This window comes from Athene noctua, chromosome 4, assembly GCF_965140245.1.
Source record: "Athene noctua chromosome 4, bAthNoc1.hap1.1, whole genome shotgun sequence".
Lineage (NCBI taxonomy): Eukaryota > Metazoa > Chordata > Aves > Strigiformes > Strigidae > Athene > Athene noctua.
In genome coordinates this window covers 48,300,894-48,321,452 of record NC_134040.1, presented here as the reverse complement: position 1 = coordinate 48,321,452, position 20,559 = coordinate 48,300,894, and the positions used below count along the sequence as shown (strand labels likewise).

The 20,559-nt window shown below is 37.4% G+C and overlaps 1 protein-coding gene across 1 annotated transcript in view; it reads right to left on the bottom strand.

Moving 5' to 3' along the window:
- Positions 1-5,281: 5,281 nt before the first annotated feature.
- ARSJ (arylsulfatase family member J) overlaps positions 5,282-20,559 on the bottom strand; it is a 45,652-nt gene continuing 30,374 nt past the window's right edge. Inside the window, exon 2 of the mRNA XM_074903911.1 lies at positions 5,282-7,802. Coding sequence (XP_074760012.1) covers positions 6,404-7,802 — 1,399 coding nt within the window. The 3' untranslated portion in view covers positions 5,282-6,403. The remainder of the gene's footprint in view (positions 7,803-20,559) is intronic.

Below are 20,559 nucleotides of genomic sequence, written 5' to 3'. Positions count from 1 at the left end.
ATATTCAAAGCTTTGAAGGTTGGGGTATTTTAGAAGAAAACCAGATGATGATAGATGAATTATTTCTTTAATGACATTCAGTTCATGCTCCCAAAATGTTCTTTTTCAGAAACTTGCCATATCTTCATTCCAAGTATGGTACCAGTCACAGCCTGGTACTCTTCATTTTCTCAGAGCACCATGTTTCCCCTCCTTCTCTAGCCATATTAAAAAATAAAAACATGTCTTGGTTATCTAAAAGGAATGAATCAGTCTATCACATTAGACTTTGGCAAATCTCTCCAAATGTACTGGATTCTGATACTATCGATATCCTGTTCCAAACTGCGCTCTATATATTTACAATGAAGAACAATTCTTACTTTTAGAGCCTCTTCGACTTTCTCCTGTGTGTAGCTCTGTGCTGGCTAATCTTAGGTAGCAGAAGCAAAGCTGCATTTAAAGGAGGAATAAATATGGCCTTGCCAAGTAATTCTCAGAAAGAACCTTTTAAGCAAATCTAGGGAATGACAACAAACATCACAGCCTGCACTGATTTTAGGTGATTGAATACTTGACTTTTACTGAGACTGTGATGTTTATAAGAAATTTTAAAATTGTATTTTTCAGTCCATGCTGGTATGACATTTCAGGACCCTGTTCACTCATTATGGAAATTCACAGTAACAGTCATTAATCAGTTCTGTTACTTCAGTCACAAGCTAAACTTTAGCAATGTTGCCCTGATTATAATTGAAACAAATGGAATTTATGAAATAACTTTTAACCATATCATGGACTATAATGCCGTTGCAACATTATTTCAGATCCAGGCACTTAATTATATCTTCTCTCATGTCATTAACTATGTTTATATCTATTATTATTAACTTGCTTGTCAGAGGTGAAAACAAGCATAATTCAGGGAAAGAACATTTCTGTATTTTCACACCGGCCTGCCTTTTACACAACCCCTCCACTTTATCAAGGCCTTGACATATGTTTCACAGAGATGAAATTAAATACATTATTGAGTACTGTGCTGAACAGGAATGGAATGCTGAAGTGAAGCTTGTGTTATCTAACTGCTAAATTAAAATTAAATCCTCTAGTCTTTCTTTTTTTTTTTTTTTTTTTTCTCTACGGGTATATGCATTCTCTGCCTGTTCTTAGAAATGAGAAAATAAAAGATTGAGAGCAGCAAAAGTTACTGCTGTCCTGAGAGTACAGTTCACTAAGTCAGTAGTCAACAGGTATATTGTATATTCCAGCGTCTTTCTCTGAGCTAATATTATCTTTTGGAAAAGCAGACCTAACATTGATAGTGTCATTCATAGTATGTTTTATTTGATTTGCTTGAACATCACTGAAGAATATTCACGGGGTTTAAAGCAAGATGACAGAATGAACCTGTAGTTAGTCCATGAATATTACATACTGAAAATTACCAAGTATTTATACACAAGTCCTGGAAAAATGCAAAATAGTCAGCAGAGGTATATTCCTTTGTTCATAGATCACCATATCTGAAAAAAAAAAAAAAAAAGATCCTACAGAACATACCATATGTTATTTTCTTCCTTTCTTTTTCTCTCTTCAGAGATTTTCTGAACAACCTTTGGAGTAGAAGCTGTTAGATCCAGTATCCCTATTTGCACTGAAGAATGCCACTGGGAGGAACTCAGTATCTCCTTGTAGTTTAAGGAGAATTCAGACATTCTTATTTCTTTTGTCTAATTGCATTGTGGAAACTACTCTTACTCTTTGCCATTAATCAAATCTGAAGCTCCTTTAACCAAAAAAAAATTTAACAGCGAGTCCATTCCTCGTTTATTCCCTAAATGTTGCAGCCCAGTATCTGACCTCATATGTTCCCACGTTTGCTACTGTCTCGCTTTCTGCTGTGGAAAGATAATGCTCTTTATAAAAGGCAACTTTAAAACACGGGTGGCTATGTAAAAGTGTGAATGTTGTTGGTTGCTAAACCTGCAGTGCATGAAACATGGAGAAAGAAGAAGCAGCTTATTCTGTGCAGTATGATCACAAACCCCAAGTTTCAGCATTGTCTAGACGATACCTCAGATAACCCATTATGTACATTCCTGCACAGATGGAAACATGAGTGCTCTTTCATCTGCTTGAAATCCAATCAGCACCCATTACTTACAGGAAGGAAGAGAAAGTCACTCGGTTTAATGGCTTAATTCACTTTCCAAAAAGCCTCATGTCCCAGCAGATAGACGAATCTTTCAGATGTCTTCAGACACTAATTACTCCATTAGTTATGATAATTCATATTCCATGACTGAGCTTCACAACCACATGGACTTTCCCTCAGATCTTACAGCATGACCTGTACATAAAGACTGCCAGTTTAGATTTACTTACCATTCTTGGCACTTCCTTCTACTGGTCTTTATCTGTAGCCAGGATAGTGTTTTGTCTCCAAATTTATGTCAAACTAAATAACAACAACAACAATAAAAAGTTAACATGATAAAATTATCTAACCATTAGAAAGGTAATTCAAAGAGCTTTAGAATGAAATCAAGAAAACCCGAAAATGACAAATATTTTTCACACTTACAAGATTTTAAAAAACAATTCAGCATACTATACTACGTTTGAGGAGCACAGATCACAAGGCAAGGCTTTTTTGTTTCTGTTTTGTTTTGTTTTGTTTTTTCAAGTTTTTCTTCCTTCCTCTCTTCCCTGCAGTTATCCTTCCCACCCTTCAAGTTCCCTTGAAACGATGATCCAGGATCACAGCTATCAACCATATGTGGAAAAGGATGAAATATTTTCTTCTTGCTCAGGCTGGTTCTCCCAAAAGTGTGGATGCCACCAAGACCAGATCAGAGTTACTATCAGACCTGCTTTTTTCTTGTACCCATATAACATGTGGAGAATAGAAGGCCTGAGACAACTTAAAAATAATAAGTAAATCCTCCCTGCCTTTCCCTTCCTCATACAGTCCTCTTCTAGATCTCTTAAAAATGTTGGGTAGAGAGACCGCTTACTGACTTACACCAAATATCAGTTGGTTTTCAATAGTGCCTTTGCCCAAATATATCAGCCTGAGTAAGTGGTAACTGCCTTGTTATCTCTGTCCAGCAATTAGGAGGACTGTTGGTTTTCTTTCAGAATACAGGACTGTGGTTTCAGCATGTCTCTGAGCTGTTTGCAGTTTACCCTCCCTGACATTGGGCACGTAACACATTCTGAGACACAAATAACATGAGAAATCCTGCTGTGAGAGTGTATGAACTACTTACAACTCTGTAAACAGAAAGTCAGGTTTGAGAGTGTTGTGGTTTAACCCCAGCTGGCAACTAAGCACCACACAGCTATACAGCATCACCAAAAACTAGAGACCATTGTATTGTTGGAGTGAAAGAAGAAGTATTGCATGAGAGTAGACAGGAAAATTGCAACACGATATTTTTACTTCAGGATCTTTTCAGCAAAAGATTCAGGAAGGCTTCCAAACTGTAGGTATTTTCTAACCCACTCTACATTCAACTTTTGCCCTGTACCATATCAGAGTATCAGTTTCAAGGGAATCAGCCTAACTAAGAGCCAGTGCAGCCTTAGAAAATGTACTCCCATTGTGTACTCTACAAACACCCTCGTGGCACATTTATTTAATATACAGGCATACAAGAACTGATTCGCTGTTCTGCTTTGCACTGATGACTTTCAAGGACTCCCATTTTGCCTGAGAGAGAACAGATATAAATAACTGTAGAATAAAATGTTGTCAGAGAATAATGGTCTCTGATTGCTTCAGTCCAATAAAAGCCAAAGCAACCATAAAACTTTCATGGAAAAGAGTGATCATTGATTCTATTAGGATAACACTTCATTACAGTGCCTTATTTCTATTGTGCCAAAATAAATTAATATATCCCAGTCCTTCTTTATGTATAGTTTATCTTACACATCTAATTTTGGCCTTTTTTAAATGACCTTGGAAAGTTACTATTTCTTTCTAATGATGAACTCAGTGTGCAACACAGGGGTATTTCAAAGATAAACATCATGATTTATGTGTTAAGTTGTAAACAGTTAGACAGTATAATGTTTCAAAATCAGTTCCTGCTTCCTTCTCTCCTAATGTCTATTACTGAAATGTAGGTTCTTCCCCAAACTAGAAAAGGTGCATCATATCTACATTTGTTCAATTTGTACATATACCTGTATATTGATACCTAATTCTGATTAATTTTAAAAGTCTCGCTTTCTCTCAAAGACAAAAAAAAGCACATATTTTCTCAAAGACATGAATTTTATATAAGACATTTTGCAGCATAATATCTCAAGACATTATTATAGTTTCTTTTAAGGACATCAAGGGCACATTTGAAAAAAAAAAAAAAGTGAGAAATTAGAGAACATTTGAGTTTCTGATTATTCACTGAATAGTCTGCATCTTAACTAAAGCTAGACAGATTTCTAAGAAAATCAATTAGTCCTCTTAAGGACCACACAATATGAAAAATAACAGAGACAAAATGAAACACATATGCAGATACACATCATCCTTTTACAATTATTAATTATAGGTAACTATTCAATAAGTCCATTTCTAGCTTCTTCCCAGTGTATTCATTACAAAAGCAACTCTAAAATATGACTAACTTGTTTCTAAGTTTTTGTTAATGACAGCTTTGTTCTGCTTTATAGCTGAAAATATGCAATTTGTTAGGTTTTGGCAGTAAATGTCTACAGTTAGTTTCTTTTCAAAAAAGGTCAGGGGATTGAGAGCATTGGACATTATTCAGATTTTAGTGTGCACTGATTTTATGAATATTTAATTTTTCAACTGTAATCCATTTATATAAATGTGATTTCTGACTCAAGTGAGATGTAGTTGAAAAGCATGCTTATTTTAAACTTTACCCAAATATGTTAGAGCTATTTAACAAATGAATCATCAATTTTACTTAATTAATCTTGAATATGTGCATATGTATTCTATCAGTTATCAGAGATCACCAAGAATATGCAGTCAATACATCCATTGATCATCCATGCAGACATCTTGGAAAAGGGCAAAGTTTGAACCATGCTTCAAATTATATACATATTGGAAGGAGAAATTCTGTTTCAGAAGTGAAATGTCATAAAATCATCCCTGTACCAAAAATAATAGTAATAAAAAGCTTATTGAGTTTGCTTAAAATAAACAAGGACAGAATTGCTACCTTTCATGCAAGAAAGAGGCAGACTACTTTTATGAATGCCATAAAAATAAACTATTTTAATAGATACATAAATAAAAGGTTTAAAGTAGAATTTTCCCCCCAAACATAAAGATGGCCTAGCTTCTGTACAGAAACTGAACAATATTCCTGTGACTACTAAATTAAATAATCACTTTGTTACATTCAAAATAATTGGAGGCAAATACATAATGAAATGATGCACCTGAATCATTCTTTCTCATCCTAGCAGTGTATACAGTATTTTCTTGTTTTACAGTACTCTGAGGATATGGATCTGTTAAATAAAACTCTGAATGACTGAGTGGAAATAAAATTAAAAATCAAATGAAAAAAAACCCCAAACAACCCCAGCACCCAAAGGGTGTTTGTATCACCCAGTAATTAAAGTTTTAATGGGAGAGAAATAAGTATTGTGCTGTAAAATAAATTATGTCTTTTACATATTGTTGCATAGTTATCTTAAAGTGTTTAAATATTACATTCACTTTGGTGATGCGTTTTTGTCTATGCCTATAATAAATTATATATAGCCTGTGCTAGCTATGTGTTGCATAACAACCTTCTGGTTTTACTACAAAAGGGGGAAGCTTAGCACATCTAGGAAATTTTAAAAGTGTTTCTGATTTATGTAAGACGGACAGAGTCTAATTCAAAGCAGCTTTCCTCCTATCATGACCCCCTCCCCAGCACCTCTAAAAAGTTACTCTGATGGCTTCATATTTTTGCTGTGATATATCAAAAACTGTCACAGGTTGGTGACTAACACTTGCTGACCCACAGAGGTTCTCAAGTTTTGTTATTCCTTTCTCTCTATGAATCATCTGTCAATTTGAGAACATCTGCCATTAACATCTCCATACTCTCCAAATATTCCAACAAACTTAAGCAGGGAACTACCATTTGTTCATCAAAAATGAGTTTACTGAAATTAGGTGTTATCGCTGTTGTCATCTGGAATGTAGCTGTGATGGGTGAGCACCGTTCATCCTGCAGAGGAGAAAGTTTGTCACGTGGATGCTTACATACACTCAAGGCAGAGTGTTGATTTATCTTGTGCTGGTGAAATCAGAGAAAAAAATTAAAAGGTGACAACTTCCATCCATAGTGCAGAGCTAGCATTTCTAGTATATTCTGTCAGAAGTTCAAGAAAGTTGGGCCAAGCTGACTTAGACTTGGCAAAAGAGTGTGCTTAGAGTCTATCCACCAAGACGTGAACGGCAATGTAAAGATTGCCCTTTTTTCCGATTTGCTTTTTTCTTGTTCTTGTTCTTCTTTTGCTTATTTGCACCTTTACTTTTGTCTGATTTCTTTTTCTTTTCATCCTCCTTAAACCACGGACCCCAGACTCCTCCATTGAGCTTCGGGTTACTCCGAGGGTCCTTAGGTGGGTATCGAACAGGAACTGCAGTCTTATTGAACTGTGACAGCCTCCGCAACAACTGCTTCACTACATCTGGATACCTTGCAGAGAGGTCCACTCGTTCATATGGATCCGCAGTTATGTTGAAAAGCCACACTGTTTTGCCAGCTGACCAAGAAACGCGTTCATTGTGCCAGCGGTTGGGGCCCGCGTTACTGAAGGCCTGTGGAGGCACCCAGTCACTATACCCTGGATTTCCTGTCAGTAGTTTCCAGTGATTCACTCTGATGGCTGATTGAATCGCAGTGTTCCAGATCCCATAGCCAGCTGCCCAGGACCCATTTTTGGCTTTGGTGTAAATCGGGTCGATGTTGTGTAAGATGTCTACCCGTGGAGAACGCCTGCCTTCGCTAATGGTTTCCCATATATCATAGCCATCCAGCTGGATATCTTCATCGATCTGGCCTTCTGCCAGCGTGATCAAAGTGGGGAACCAGTCTGTAATGTGCACGAGCTCCTTACACACAGACCCTTTGTTTTTTAGAAGGGGGCTATGGACAAACCCAACAGCACGGATACCTCCTTCCCAATAGGTCCCTTTGCTTCCTCGGAGAGGCCAGTTACTTCCTCCAGCCATTGGCTGCCCACCATTATCTGACGAATATATGATAATGCTATTCTCATAGTAACCGTACTTCTTTAATGCAAGGGTTACGTTGTTTATGGCTTCATCCAAACAAGCTAGCATTGCAGCGTATCTTCGCCTGTTGATGTTATTTATTGATCGATAATGTTCAAAATACTTGCCTGGTGCCTGAAGAGGCGAATGAACAGCCTGGTAAGCAATATATAAGAAAATAGGTTTCCTGGGGTTATGAGAAGCCAAGATTTGTTGTACTTTTTGTGTGTACATCTGTGTAGAGTAGATGCCGTTGTCATGATCCCAAGCTGCATTGTCGTTCTCGTACAGGTCATAGCCACATATCCCAGGGCTGTCACATTTGAAGTGAGTGTAATAGTCGCCGCTGCCTAAGAGTGAGCCGAAGAAAGTGTCGAATCCTCTCTGCGTGGGCATGCATTCCCTGCGATAAAACCCCAAGTGCCATTTGCCAACCATGTGTGTTGAATAACCAACCTCCTTCAGCTTCTGAGGTAGCGTGATGTTATCCAGAGGTAAGCAGTTGGGCTGGGTTGGCCGTATAATGGAGTGCTGAAGGCCGGTGTGTATCTGGTACCTGGAGGCAGGGAGGAGAGAGGCATCAGGCAGGACAAGGGGAAAGAAATGCTCAGGCCCTTACGCATGGACACCCATGTGCATAACTGTGACCTAAAATATTCCTATGCATGCAGCAATTTTCTCTGGAAATATTTTGAAGTGCACATGTCAAAAACTAACAAGATCATGCTATTAAATTTGCTGAAACAGGAGAACGGCATCTGTTTCACTTCACAAGCATTTAAGAGTGGTTCCCCCACCTCCTTTGGCCAGCGGGCAACAATACCGAACAAGAAACATGACACAGCAGCATCACACACTTTGCTTCCTGCTGGCCTCTTTTTTAATGTTTTAATTTCCTTGTAGCTCTGAGCAATGTCAAAGGAGGTCAGAGGCAATGTGCTGCCTGTGAACCATCATTTGGGCACTACTATTTTAAGGCTAGCTGTCAAATTCACAGACCTTTATGGTATCCCTTATGTATAATCCCAACCCTAGAAAACAGAACGATTGCATTGCTTTTCTGATCACGAACTACAGCACTGACTGCGGACCAGCTCTCACAGCATGCACAATACTGAAAGCCTGACAGTCTGATTTCTGGTCATCCATCATGCGATATGCATATGGGCTGTGACTTAGCAGAAATATTACTAATATTACAACAACTGAGTCAGTCGTCAGCATGTACATGATGGGGCCTGGCTCTGCTCTCTCCTGAACACCTACAGTCCCATGCTCTGGCATTTATCTCCTGAGTAAGAGGCCTAAGTATGAGCAGATAGCAAGTACCCTGGCCAAAACTCCAGGATGCATATGTGCTTATGAAGGGATCATTTCATCACCGGATTTCTTGTTCAGCAGTCATTTTCTGTCCTTGCCTTGTTCAGTGAAATGCTTCCTTCCATGAACTGAGCTAGTCAAAATACCTATATATACAGGAGCACAGATATTTTGAGGTACTTTTTTTTTCCTCCACAGAAAGCTTTCACATGTCCCCATTTAACAATTATTATAGAAAATTATGTGGATAAATACAATTTTTACAATGCCTCATAATGTACTAGTGGCAAACATATCTACAGCATATAAATATGCTGGACTTAGAATGTGTCACAGCAGTATATTTAAATATAGGATAGGATAATAAATTCTGCAGTGCAGTACAGTCTATGTGTAAAGAATACATATGGCCTCCATATGATTAGAAAATGAATTCAGCATGGGCAATAGTAAGTATCAAAAATCAAGGACAAATCCGTTTATATCAGTTTGACACTAAAAAATAAAATATAACAGCACATTGTAAACCAAAGATGACTTCTCCCTGAGTGTGAGAATAGATTAAATTCTCAGTCATGTCTAGAACAGCTAGGTCTACCAATACTGTGGAACTTCCCCAAAAACACTTTATTAATTTGTGGTAGCAGGAGTTGGGACTTCCTGACACATTCTGCTAGTATTGCCAATCTGATTGGCCTCTTGAGCTATCTAGAAAATAAAAACATTAGGCTCTGTCTGTCCATAAATAACTTAAAGTCTGCTTTTATATGATGCCTTTCTAGCCAAGATGTTAGAAGGCACCATAGATGTCTTTAATGCCTGCCAATCTGTAATAATTGTGTAACTCCCATTTTATTCTTGAACTTATTTCCACAGAACCAGAAGCTTTACCCTAACTAATTTATTGCAGAAGCTTTGGGTGTTGCACTCCTCTGCTTTAAGCTAGCCTGTACTTGGTACACTGCAGAACTGCTGCTTTTCTTTGTCCCTCTGGCACTTTTTCAGAGCATTGTTTCTGTCACCAGTTTGTGGATCTGGAGCCCTGCCTTCCAATTGTCCCCAAACTCACAAGCTGGTGCTGACACAGGAGATACTGCAGTAGTCAAAGGATACTCTCAAAATGATGGGTTTCTGGGATTTACACTTTGCTTTTGTAAAAGAAATGTCACGTACACACAAATACTCACATCTCTTCCATGATTCAAGTATAATATTCTCCTTTTAAAACAGGTAAACTACAAGAAGGAAATCATGCTGACTAATGGCAATGTCCCATAGTTCAGTTCACTCTGTCTTTGAGAGTCCTCAGGGAATTATGTTCACAAGACATTTAATTTCCTTCCCCTTCTTCTGCCTTTTAAAACTAATTCAGTAAATTGCCCTTATTTGATCCAACTGGAAAATCCTTGCCCCATCCTGCTGTTTTAGTAAATAGCTTTTGCTTTCTTAAACATTGACAGCCTCCTCCATCTTGAGATCAGCCCCCAATCCCAGCCAGACAGTTTCTCCCCTGATAAGCTAATTTTGCTCTAAGTCAGAATTTTCTCTAAAGCCATGTTGTTGTAATAGAGATCCTTCCATCCTTCTTCTCGACACAGAAGTTGAGCCTGGGTGGAATGGGCAACAGCATTTGTGACATATTGCAAATCAGTTTGCCTCTTGACAAAGCCTGTGCAGAAAGTGCGATACTCATACAAAGTTAATTCTCATAAAGAATTCATAAACAACATGCAGATTCCTCAGCTAGGGGTTTTCAATTATATATCCAAGCATAAAATTCCTAAGAATTCCTACACTCTTAATCTGACAAATACTGCATCAAAAAATATCAAGAATTAGCCTCAGTCATACATATTATTCTTAGGAAAATATCTGGCATAGAGCAATGCATCTTATTTCAGCAGTCCCCTCAGTAAGTTATTCGGTATGCTGGCTACAATGCACATATAACGGTCCTGCTTCAGCTCTCGGCTGCTGTCTTTTTTCATGAGACTTGGTGTGTTTCCCATATGTGTGTGTGTACATGCTATTTATGGCATAGCTATGCTTCTGAATATACATATATGCACACATACAAATAGCATACATTAAAAAGGAATCTGCAAAATAATCAATTTTAAGTGAAAATATTTCAACTGTAGAAATTTTTCAAAGAAATACCAACCTCGAGTAATCAGAATATTCTTCACTATGACAAAAATGGTCAATATTTGTTCACTTTTCTGTGCCACATGCCTTCCTAATTGATCCATTATGTGCTGATATTACTTTTTCAGTGAAAGTATTTTGTTTTCAAAGGACTTGCAAACTATTCATGGGAAAACAAAGTAATCTGATCAAAAGACAGTGATTATATGGAAGTAAATTACATTGATAGCAATAGGAAGTGTCTCAACATTACTATTTTGAAACTATATTTAGACTGTGCAAGAAAAAAACTGAACAAGGCAAAACATAACAGAAATAAGAGGCAGATGCTGATTTTGGGTGAGTTCTCTAGAAGATAAACTCACAAGCTCACTAACTGTCATGAAATACATTCTATAGATTTCATCACTTTCTACCACAAGATTAGCTAATTCATTAGAATAAATTGGTTGAATTTAATCCTGAATGCAGAAAGCAAGTTATGATCATGAATAGTCTGTAATTCATTATGATAATTACAGCACTAGCAACCAGTTAAATATAAGCAAATGCTGACAGGACACAGAATCTAATTTCACCGTTTTTTAGACTTTGACCTTTATGGACAGTATTTACATAAAGGTAACAGACTGATAATATTCTGCATGAAGTTCAGGGTTCAAGACTTGTGAATACTTTATATATATGTACTATAACCTCTTTCTTCCTACTCCTCCAAGTTTCTAGATCATGGCTGTCTCTATCAGATACCTGAAATTTGAAATTTGCAGAACAGGAACTAAGTAAAATTTATGTGAAATGTTTAGCTAATAATATGCACACTGAAAATTAATCTACCCTCACTACATGAGGATGGCTCTTATTTGCACATTTCCTACTCCTATTTCTATCTTACTAGTGTGGAAGCTGTTCAGATGTTTACAGTAAAAACACTGTTACAACTGTTTCAACTAAGGCAGCTATTTAATGCTGGTTGACTATTACACCGCTTTGTTTACTTGTTTGTAGAGGAAACTTTAAAGCAACGGACTCCCAGTGGGAGTATCTTGATAGGTCCTTTGATTCTTGGATGCTGAGAGAAATATTTCAGAGGTTTCTTAAAATAAATAAACAAATAAATCCTCCATCCTGAGTGTGAGCTCATGATACTGCTTTCCAACGTGATTTCCCTTCCCATTCTAATCTAGAAAGACAGAAAACTAAGCCAGTGGCTTTTACATTACTCCTACCTTCAGTCTCAAGGTGCAGAGACCATTAAGTTGTAAAAGGTCAACTGTACATTCAAGTATCAGAGTCTTTATGGATGTAAATCACCACGGGGACACCACAGTCAATTTGACCTGAGCTTGAGGAATGCATTAACATTTGGAGGCTTAATTTCCCCTTTCTGATGTCCTTAGCAAAGCTAAATTAGTTTCCCAGTTCTCTTCTGGAGAGCAAACCAAAGTAGAGAAGTGGATCAATGACAATAATCTTTACACATTTTCGCTACTATTCCCCTGAAGCAGAGAGCAAGACTTAAGGTCTGTATAGTAGAAGAGATTGTCCTGGCATGCCTCACATCCCCATGGTGTTTATGCAGTCTTAAACATATGTAGGCCAAACCAGTTTTCCTTAAAAAAAGTTTCCCAAAGGAGTTTTCTATTGAGTATTTTCCCCCTTAACTTCAGGGTGGGTTCTGCACTGAGAAAGAAGCTGGGATGTTTCTAATTTTGTAATGTGTATGTACAAAACTATTGATTTTAAGCTTTCATAATTTTAAATTACTTCATTAATTGTCTTCAAAATGAGATTCTTTTAAGGCTCACTGAAGATTAACAAAGAAGCACAGTTTGAAGTTTCTAATTTCAGGAACTTTTGCTAGCACAGTTCTAGTTAGTACATGTGGAAAATGTATTTTTATTATGCTTGCATAGCTCAGGATATGTCAAATTTTTTTTTTCAATTTCTAAAATAATAAACTCTAGCCTAGGATTTAGAAAACAACATTTTAAATAAAAAAAAATCATTTGCCAGAAGGAGTTGCAAACATAGCAATAGCACCAAGGTATGCATGCCATTAAAGGGATCATTATTGATGATAATGCATTTCCTGTTAAAAAGGGTAAAATACAGCAAGTAGATACCAGTCTATAACATAGGCTTAGGGACTGCTAAAGAATGCTCTTCGACACCTTACCTGAAACTGTTGTATAACACAACAGCTAAAAATACAGCTATTTCAGATGAGTAAAGAATATAGGAATAGGTGATGTTTTTTGCTTGGAGGTTCCCAGTCCTCAGAGGTCCAAATTAGTGGGGAGAAAAAACCCCCAACATGCCACCTGCCGCCACCAAATCATTAGGACTCAGTGACCAGTAAGGAAAAATTGATATAATAAATAATCTTTATAGTGCACTGAGGCTTTAGCATGGAGTCCACAAACCCTAACTGTTTGAAGAAGTTGTTACTTTGGACAGATATGCTTACTCTTATTTACCCCAAAGTTGTTTTGAGCTCTAAAATGCTTGCGAGGGAAGCAGAAGCTGTCCGGAAGCTCTTCTGCTTTCAGTCCTCCAAACAGACTGGTGAAGAGCATGGCAGAGAAATGCAAAGTTCCTGATCAGACATGGACCCACATGAAAGGATCCCACAAAAATGATTTTGCATCAGAAATATTTGCCATAAAGCCTACACGTTTTAAACTGAATCTGCTAAGGTTTTTAAAAATAAATCAGGGACTAAAGCTGGAAAAAGGGCAGGTTGACACTGGAGACACTGTGGCAGAGGACAGAGCTAAACTGACTTAAATGAGATGCAAATAAACCTATCACAGCCTGAGATGACTTGCTGCAAAGCAGTCAGCAAGTATCAATACACGGACCCTTCAGATTGATGACAATGAAAGCCATAGCCTGTAGCCACAGTGCTTGTTTCATTTTATATTAAGTAAATTTACTGATAAGCAAAAATTTTCATGTCTTTTTTTTTCAGCCTTTTCCTAACTTAGATGACAAGTCTTGCCTTTGCCAATTTCCACTTACCATGCTTCCATGAGAGCAAAAGCAAGCAGTAGGCATTTTAGCATTTGTTATGGTAGCAAGTTTGAATATCTGTTTTAAACAAGACCAGGTTAGCTAAACTCTGTCAGTCTTCAGTATTGATGGTCTATGGCAAATGTGTACTATTGCATGTGCTACATTTTCTAAATGCTATCATAAAAGTTTTGGTTTTGATCCAATATAGTCTTCTCAGAAACAATCTTAAGGAGCTTTGAGCCTATACTATATAAGTTACAGTTTGTCTTTCAAAAATAGCAGCTATGCAGCAGCGCAGGAGAAAGTGGTTTTTTCTGCCCTAAGTTCCGGATACTTGGTTCCAAAGTAAAGTTACAGCCAAGGCTTCAGTTCAACACACAGTTTAAATAAGAATGTGATTTCAGCCAGGTAGTTGGCTGAAACAGGACCAAAGTAAGCAATCAAAGTTTGTGCCATGAACATGAGTGATGCTATAGGTATGGAAATAACTCTCAAGTCAGCCGTGAGCATTTTGTCCTTGTTAAAATTCTGAAAAACACTAAAGAGTGGAAGAAACACCTTCTACATTAGAACACGATCTGTCACAAAACCTGCTCTTTTGCTGAACAATATAAATTCAGGGCAGAAAGGATGTATTGGCTTATGCTGCCTATTTTTCTACTTGCTTAAGACTGTGGATAAAATATTCTCCCTATCTATAATACTGTCCAAATGGTTTGAATTTGATATGAAATACTTTTACTGATACATTCAAATGGTACTATAGCTAGGGAGTTACTTCTCTGAGATAGTGGGTGCGTGATTTACAGAAGAAAATCTTGTAGAAAAAAGAGGAGCAAAGACTCATTACCAGAGTATGGAGGCAGTTCTTCCCTGGAATATGAGTTATGGCTGGAGGCTTCAAATGAGCCCTGCTGCAGCAAATGACATACAGAATACTGTACCACAGCCTGACCAACACTGCTTAAGTTTTTGTAGAAATTTGAGGGAAGCAAAGACTGTCCATTTTCTGAAGTACACATGATTCCTCTGGTGCCCATAGTCCTGATTCCCAACTATTCAACTGACTGACTGCTGAATGCATGATGGGATGAGGCCTGGGTGCATGTCATTGCCTCAGGTTTCCCACTTTCTTGCTTTCCTTGGGAAAGAAACAGAGGCATACAGGCAGGGAAGCCTGAGTCAATCTGAACAGGCCCTTTGGAACATTTTCTCTGCTCAAGTCTTCTGTCAATGTTAAAGGTATGTTGGAAAAACCTCTATGAATCTGTCATTTAACCATTTTTATCTTCTAGTTTGTAAGTTTAAGATTTCTGGGGGGACGGTGAGTTAAGAATGTAGATGGATCAGAGAAGCAAATGGAACATTAAAGACTAAATATGAACTCCAAACCTTTGCAGGCTTTTACTGTGTCAGCCTACATAAAACAAAACTGAAGTTTTCACACGCAGACATACACACACATTCATTTCCATCTTCAGCTGTATCCCTTGAATTTTTATGTGCTATAAATCAGAGCAGAAAAATACCTGCTTCTAAACCAAGTGTTTACAGAAAAAGTCTAACTCAAATTATTTACTGTTTTATCACTCTGGCAGTGCTACTGCAAACATTTCACTTGAAAGATTCTGAATCTTGCCCTACTTTCAAGTTTTTGGGGGGTGGTGGTAGGTGTTTGTTGTGTTTTTAAATAAGCTAAGGCTCTTCCATCAACTACAGGAAAAGAAAAAAGGTAGTGATTTATTCATGGGCTAATAATGTTACCCTTTTTGTTCTAATTACCTTTTTCCAAGGTCCTACTGGAGTTGAGGTATCCTTGTTTAACCAAATGCCATTTGGATTTTGATGCATTAACTCAACCTCAAAATCATATGGAAATTATGATCTCATGCAATCCCTGACATTTGGTCATTTGAATAATGTCCTTACACCACCATATCACTTATACTGTGAATGTATTTTTATCATCTGGCACCTCGAAATGCCACCCAGAGTTACATTAACAAAAAAGAAACATTCATCAACAGCAAGAACCAGAGGGACTTCCAGGGAACTTGTTGTGGTGATTCAGAAGCTCCAGTACAGTGATGGACCCTGCTGCTCAAAAGCTGGAAAATGAAGCAAGAAAATGGTGTTCTTTGTGGCTCTATACTCTCAACAATTTTGCATCTCAAGTATACATCTATAGATGTATGCTCTATACATATATAGCATAGTCTATACAAGTATGCATCTCTTTTCCCAACTCTTGCTGATGCAAATGGCACCCCAGGAGTGAGGCAAAGCTTGGTGAACAGTGGGAAAGAAACTGTTGTCTCTAGAGTTGCTGGCTTTAAAGGAAAAATAGCTGACTGTGGAACCAAGCTGGGAGAGAAAAGACAGAGAAACCTTTATCTGCATTTCCTCGGGGTTACTCTCCCAGGTTGCAAGGTGTTAGCGCACCATAAAGTAATAATCACATAATGAAACTCAAGCAGAAGTTTCAACTTTAAATCACCCCACAAATTAATTTGTAATTAGTATTTTCATACACTAATTCTGATTTTTTACAAAACATTATTAAACGGGCAGCATATCCGCTACTAACCTTTCCTGTCATTGAGACAATTTATCTGCTCAAATGGGAGGACAAAAAGCATAAAGGAGAACGTGGGAGTCGGCAGCAGCTGGAATGCATATGTGTATATGCAGCTATTGTTTTCTTTGCTCCCAGTTTCCTGCAGCTGTGGAAACAGAGCACAAAGTTTCCAACTTTATCACTGAATGTTATTCATTTTAAAAAAAGGTGGAAAAATCTGTGATTGCATAATCAGCGCTCTCAGTTTCATGTCTACATGTAAGTGACATGAAAAGAAAACAATTTGACTAAATACTCTGCATGCCAACCACAAATCCAGACATTGCCACCAAATTCTGGGCTCTCAGGAAAAATAGATCTCATCGGATATTACACCTAATCAACATGTTACAAGGAAAAGGGATGCAATGCTGTGAGTTCAGGAGTACACCAGAGCTACACTTGCAAGAAGAGAAGCTCACACAAACAGATGATCCCTGCCTATTTCTCTACAATTAAGGCAAACAAATTGCAAAGGAAAACAAATTCATTAGTAAGAGATTAATTTTTTTGGCCTGCTTCAATCATTTTTACAGAAAGAAAAACAGAAGAAAATGAGATAAACCAAGTCTAATTGGCATGCAGAAAAATTCTCCCCTCGGGTAATTCAAAAAGTGGTCTGCAGACTTTGTTGCAAAGACTGCATGAGGCTGGAGCAAGACCAGCATGTCTGAACAGGAATATGGCAAATACCGGTTTGTAAAGGTTGTTCTCTGTACTACAGCATGTAACTCCTGAGATTTGAAAGTGTGTAGAAGTAGCCTTCATCTTAACCTGTGTGTTCATGCCTGTGCTGGAGAGAATACCATCTCAGATAGTATTAATACCCCAGACTAGTCATTCTTACAGATAGGGTAAATTTCAACATGTCTCACTGAAGCATTCTGCCTAGAAGGATATATTAATTGCCAACAACAGGCATTTTCAAATGTCCAGGAAAAAAAAAATTGCCATGCACATGTGTGAGATATTTTTCAGCTAAAAATCTCAAGGCTGAGACTCATAACTCTGTAATAGTTTAGAAAAATTAGTTCATCTTTATATAAGAAGAATTTATTCAGTGAATGCACCTAAGGGATGTGAATGATATTCATTACAGGGTTGCCTTTCACATGAAGTCATCTTTCATAAAAATGACATACTTGATAGCAGTCCTTAAGGTAGCAGCCAAACAGTTATTTTCTTACCTTACACTTTAATTAAGAACCCATTTTGACCATTTATTACTATTTCTGAATTAATATTGTCCTTATGTATTATTCATATATCCAGTACTTAGAGCCTATATCAGTCTAAATACTGTAAAGTGACCTTGAACTGACAGCAAGGATGATGGAGGACAAAATGACAAGATGTAAAATATAGGTTAACAACTACCATATCATGGTTTTATATGATATCATTTGAGAAAGATAATTGCTTTCAAATTAAAGAACATTATGACATTGAAAAAAAAATCAGGATTATTCAGAGCTTCAGAGACATCTTGAGTGTTTTAGATACCTTCACACAACATCCAAACTTTGTGGAAGATATGATTCTCTATTAACCATTGAACAACTACATAAACATACCATTTCTGAGCATGACATTGTAGAATGTCATAGTTTCATCATTTTATTGAGCTCAAGTATATCATAGGCCATTAAGTTTCTTTTGAAACCTTAGATTAGTCTTTGAGACTCTAATTTAAAATTAAAGATAAATTATTATTGAGAGCATGCTAATCAAGTGGTAATGGCCACAATCTCTCTTCAGTATCTATAATATTCTTATTATCCTGCTCTATGATATGTCTAAGGCTCAACGCACCTACTACAGGAGAGAGAAAACAGATTCTAGCCTCCTTAATCAACATGTAGCTACTTAAACAGGAACAATTGCATCAATTTCAACTGAATACTCTTTTAGATAATTTTTCTCTGTGTCATCAAAATATCAAAATGAGTCCCTGAATTAATGCATGAAACCCCTTTTCTAGGGTAGAGATTCATTGTGAATGCTGATTAATTAAGAAATCTTCTTGGATGATTATTTGTTTCATCTCAACTTTGTGATTCTATTTGTTCTACTTAATGCGGTCGGTCATATAACATTATTGTAAAACACCTACATTTGCATCAAAAAGAAATTATTATCTCTTCCTTCATCTCCCATATATCACACAGCAAATCAACATAGTTGGATATCCACCTAGAGCAATGTGATACAGTTGAGCATTTATGTTTAAAGCTTAATTACACATTTCTACACACCTGTAATTGATACTGCTGACACATCAGTTGCATATTAAATGATAAACTGTTATACAAAACTGAAAAAGTGAGAGTGTGCAATCCACTTAAGCAACATAAAGTTCTACACAGACTGCAACGGCCACCCAGACATCTCTTGTTCAAGACCTTTAACACCAATGTCCTTGTCAGCAAGATAATGATGCCCTTCGCTGTTGTCTCGGCAGGTATCCTGGGACAGACACAAGCCAGAAATTATTTCATGCTACTCCAGAGCTGCTGCTAGAACTGAAGCAATTTTCCAAGAAAAGCTACAGCCCTGATAATATGAAGAACAGCTTCATCTGGACTGAAGAAAAAAATGCATTTTGACTTTTCAACAACATAGATAGTTTCCTGGGCTGACATTTACTGGCAAGAGCAGTGGCACTGAATCATTACTGAAAGGAATAACCTTGACTTGAAAGAGAGGGCTGGGAGCCAAGAGACACCCCTTCTTCTGGGTTCTGCATCGTTTTTAGCCTGAGCATTGCAACTGACCTCTAATTATTTTGTCCTTATGACACTTGCATATTAGTTTCTCAGTCTTTTGTGTTTCTCATTCCTTTAAGAAGGGGTGGTACCATGTCTGTTGTACAACACAGCTAATGCTCAAAAGTCTTTTTAGTCTTCTGATAACAAATATTGACCGGATACAAAGGAGCCTCATCCTGATGCTAAAACCAGTTTGCAACTGGATTTGTTAAAACACAGCTCTTACAAGCATCTCCTTATTTACAGTGATTACTGGCAGCTATGTACAAATTTGGTCACATACTGCTGGCTACTGAACCAGATCCTACTTCCTCATTAAATTCAGACTGTTGTTAGGGCTACTGGATTTTCTTTTCTACTTTCCAATTCACTTGAGAAATACTGTATTAAAATCTATTTTTCAGAACTGACCACAAAATGCAAGTATAATACATTTTTAATTAAGACAATGGCTGGTGTTGAAGGTACTGTGTGCCGTTCCCAAAGAAATAACTTATTAAGATAATGTATTTTATTAACCTGGGTCCCAGATGAAAGGTTCCTGATTGACAACATGGGGAAATGAAACATATTTGTTTATTCACAAGGGAGATTCAATATGGAAATAAAATGCTTTCACTGCTGTTATCTGAGTGGATGTAGATGTAGGTGTGCTTTTGTAGCCAAGGAAGGAAGGAGTGGGGAGCAATGTTTCAGGGCTGTCAGTCATTTATATGAGATTTTAACTAACACATCAGAGACATTACATACTGTAGAATATGGCATAAAAAGGAAAGTAAACTGCCTGTATTCACATTTCTTACTTTAGGGATTTTCAAATTTCTGTAAACTAATAAATGTATGAAGACAAATGGAACTGTTTTCCCACATATCCTTAAACATGGCCACCAGTTCCTTTCTGTCTTAAAAGCTCCATGTTTGAACTCAAAAGGAACGAAACAACTTCAGTGGATACTGTGCCCAGCTCACTGCAACCCATCCATGGTAACAGAAGCAAATACTAAAATGCCCTCAAGATTCAGCTCCCAACACTGCCTCCAATCGTGACTAGGCTGTGCAATGCCTGGAGCTTGGTGCTTCACAGGGCTCTTTTCTGTTTCTGTACTAAATAGATTTGAGTTGCTATCTTTGCACTCTGTCCAAATTAGACAAAGGGTAGGAAAAATGCAAGGCTCCTATGTGGAGCAGGAGTGCAGGACAATCAGAAAGCTCTTTGTTTTGGTGATTAATGGCAGCCCATACATTTGATGGTTGCAAGGCGCTAAGGCACAGGGCACTACAAAGCCCCCTCCCACCATCCTGCTACACTTTTCCCTTTCCTTTAGTCTCCTACACGATGGAAGAGAACAAACTAGAGTTAATAAGGGATGGAGGTTAACAGCTTGTCTGAATAATGAAGTGATTTTGATAAATGCTTCTTTATTTCCCTCCAAATCTGGCTT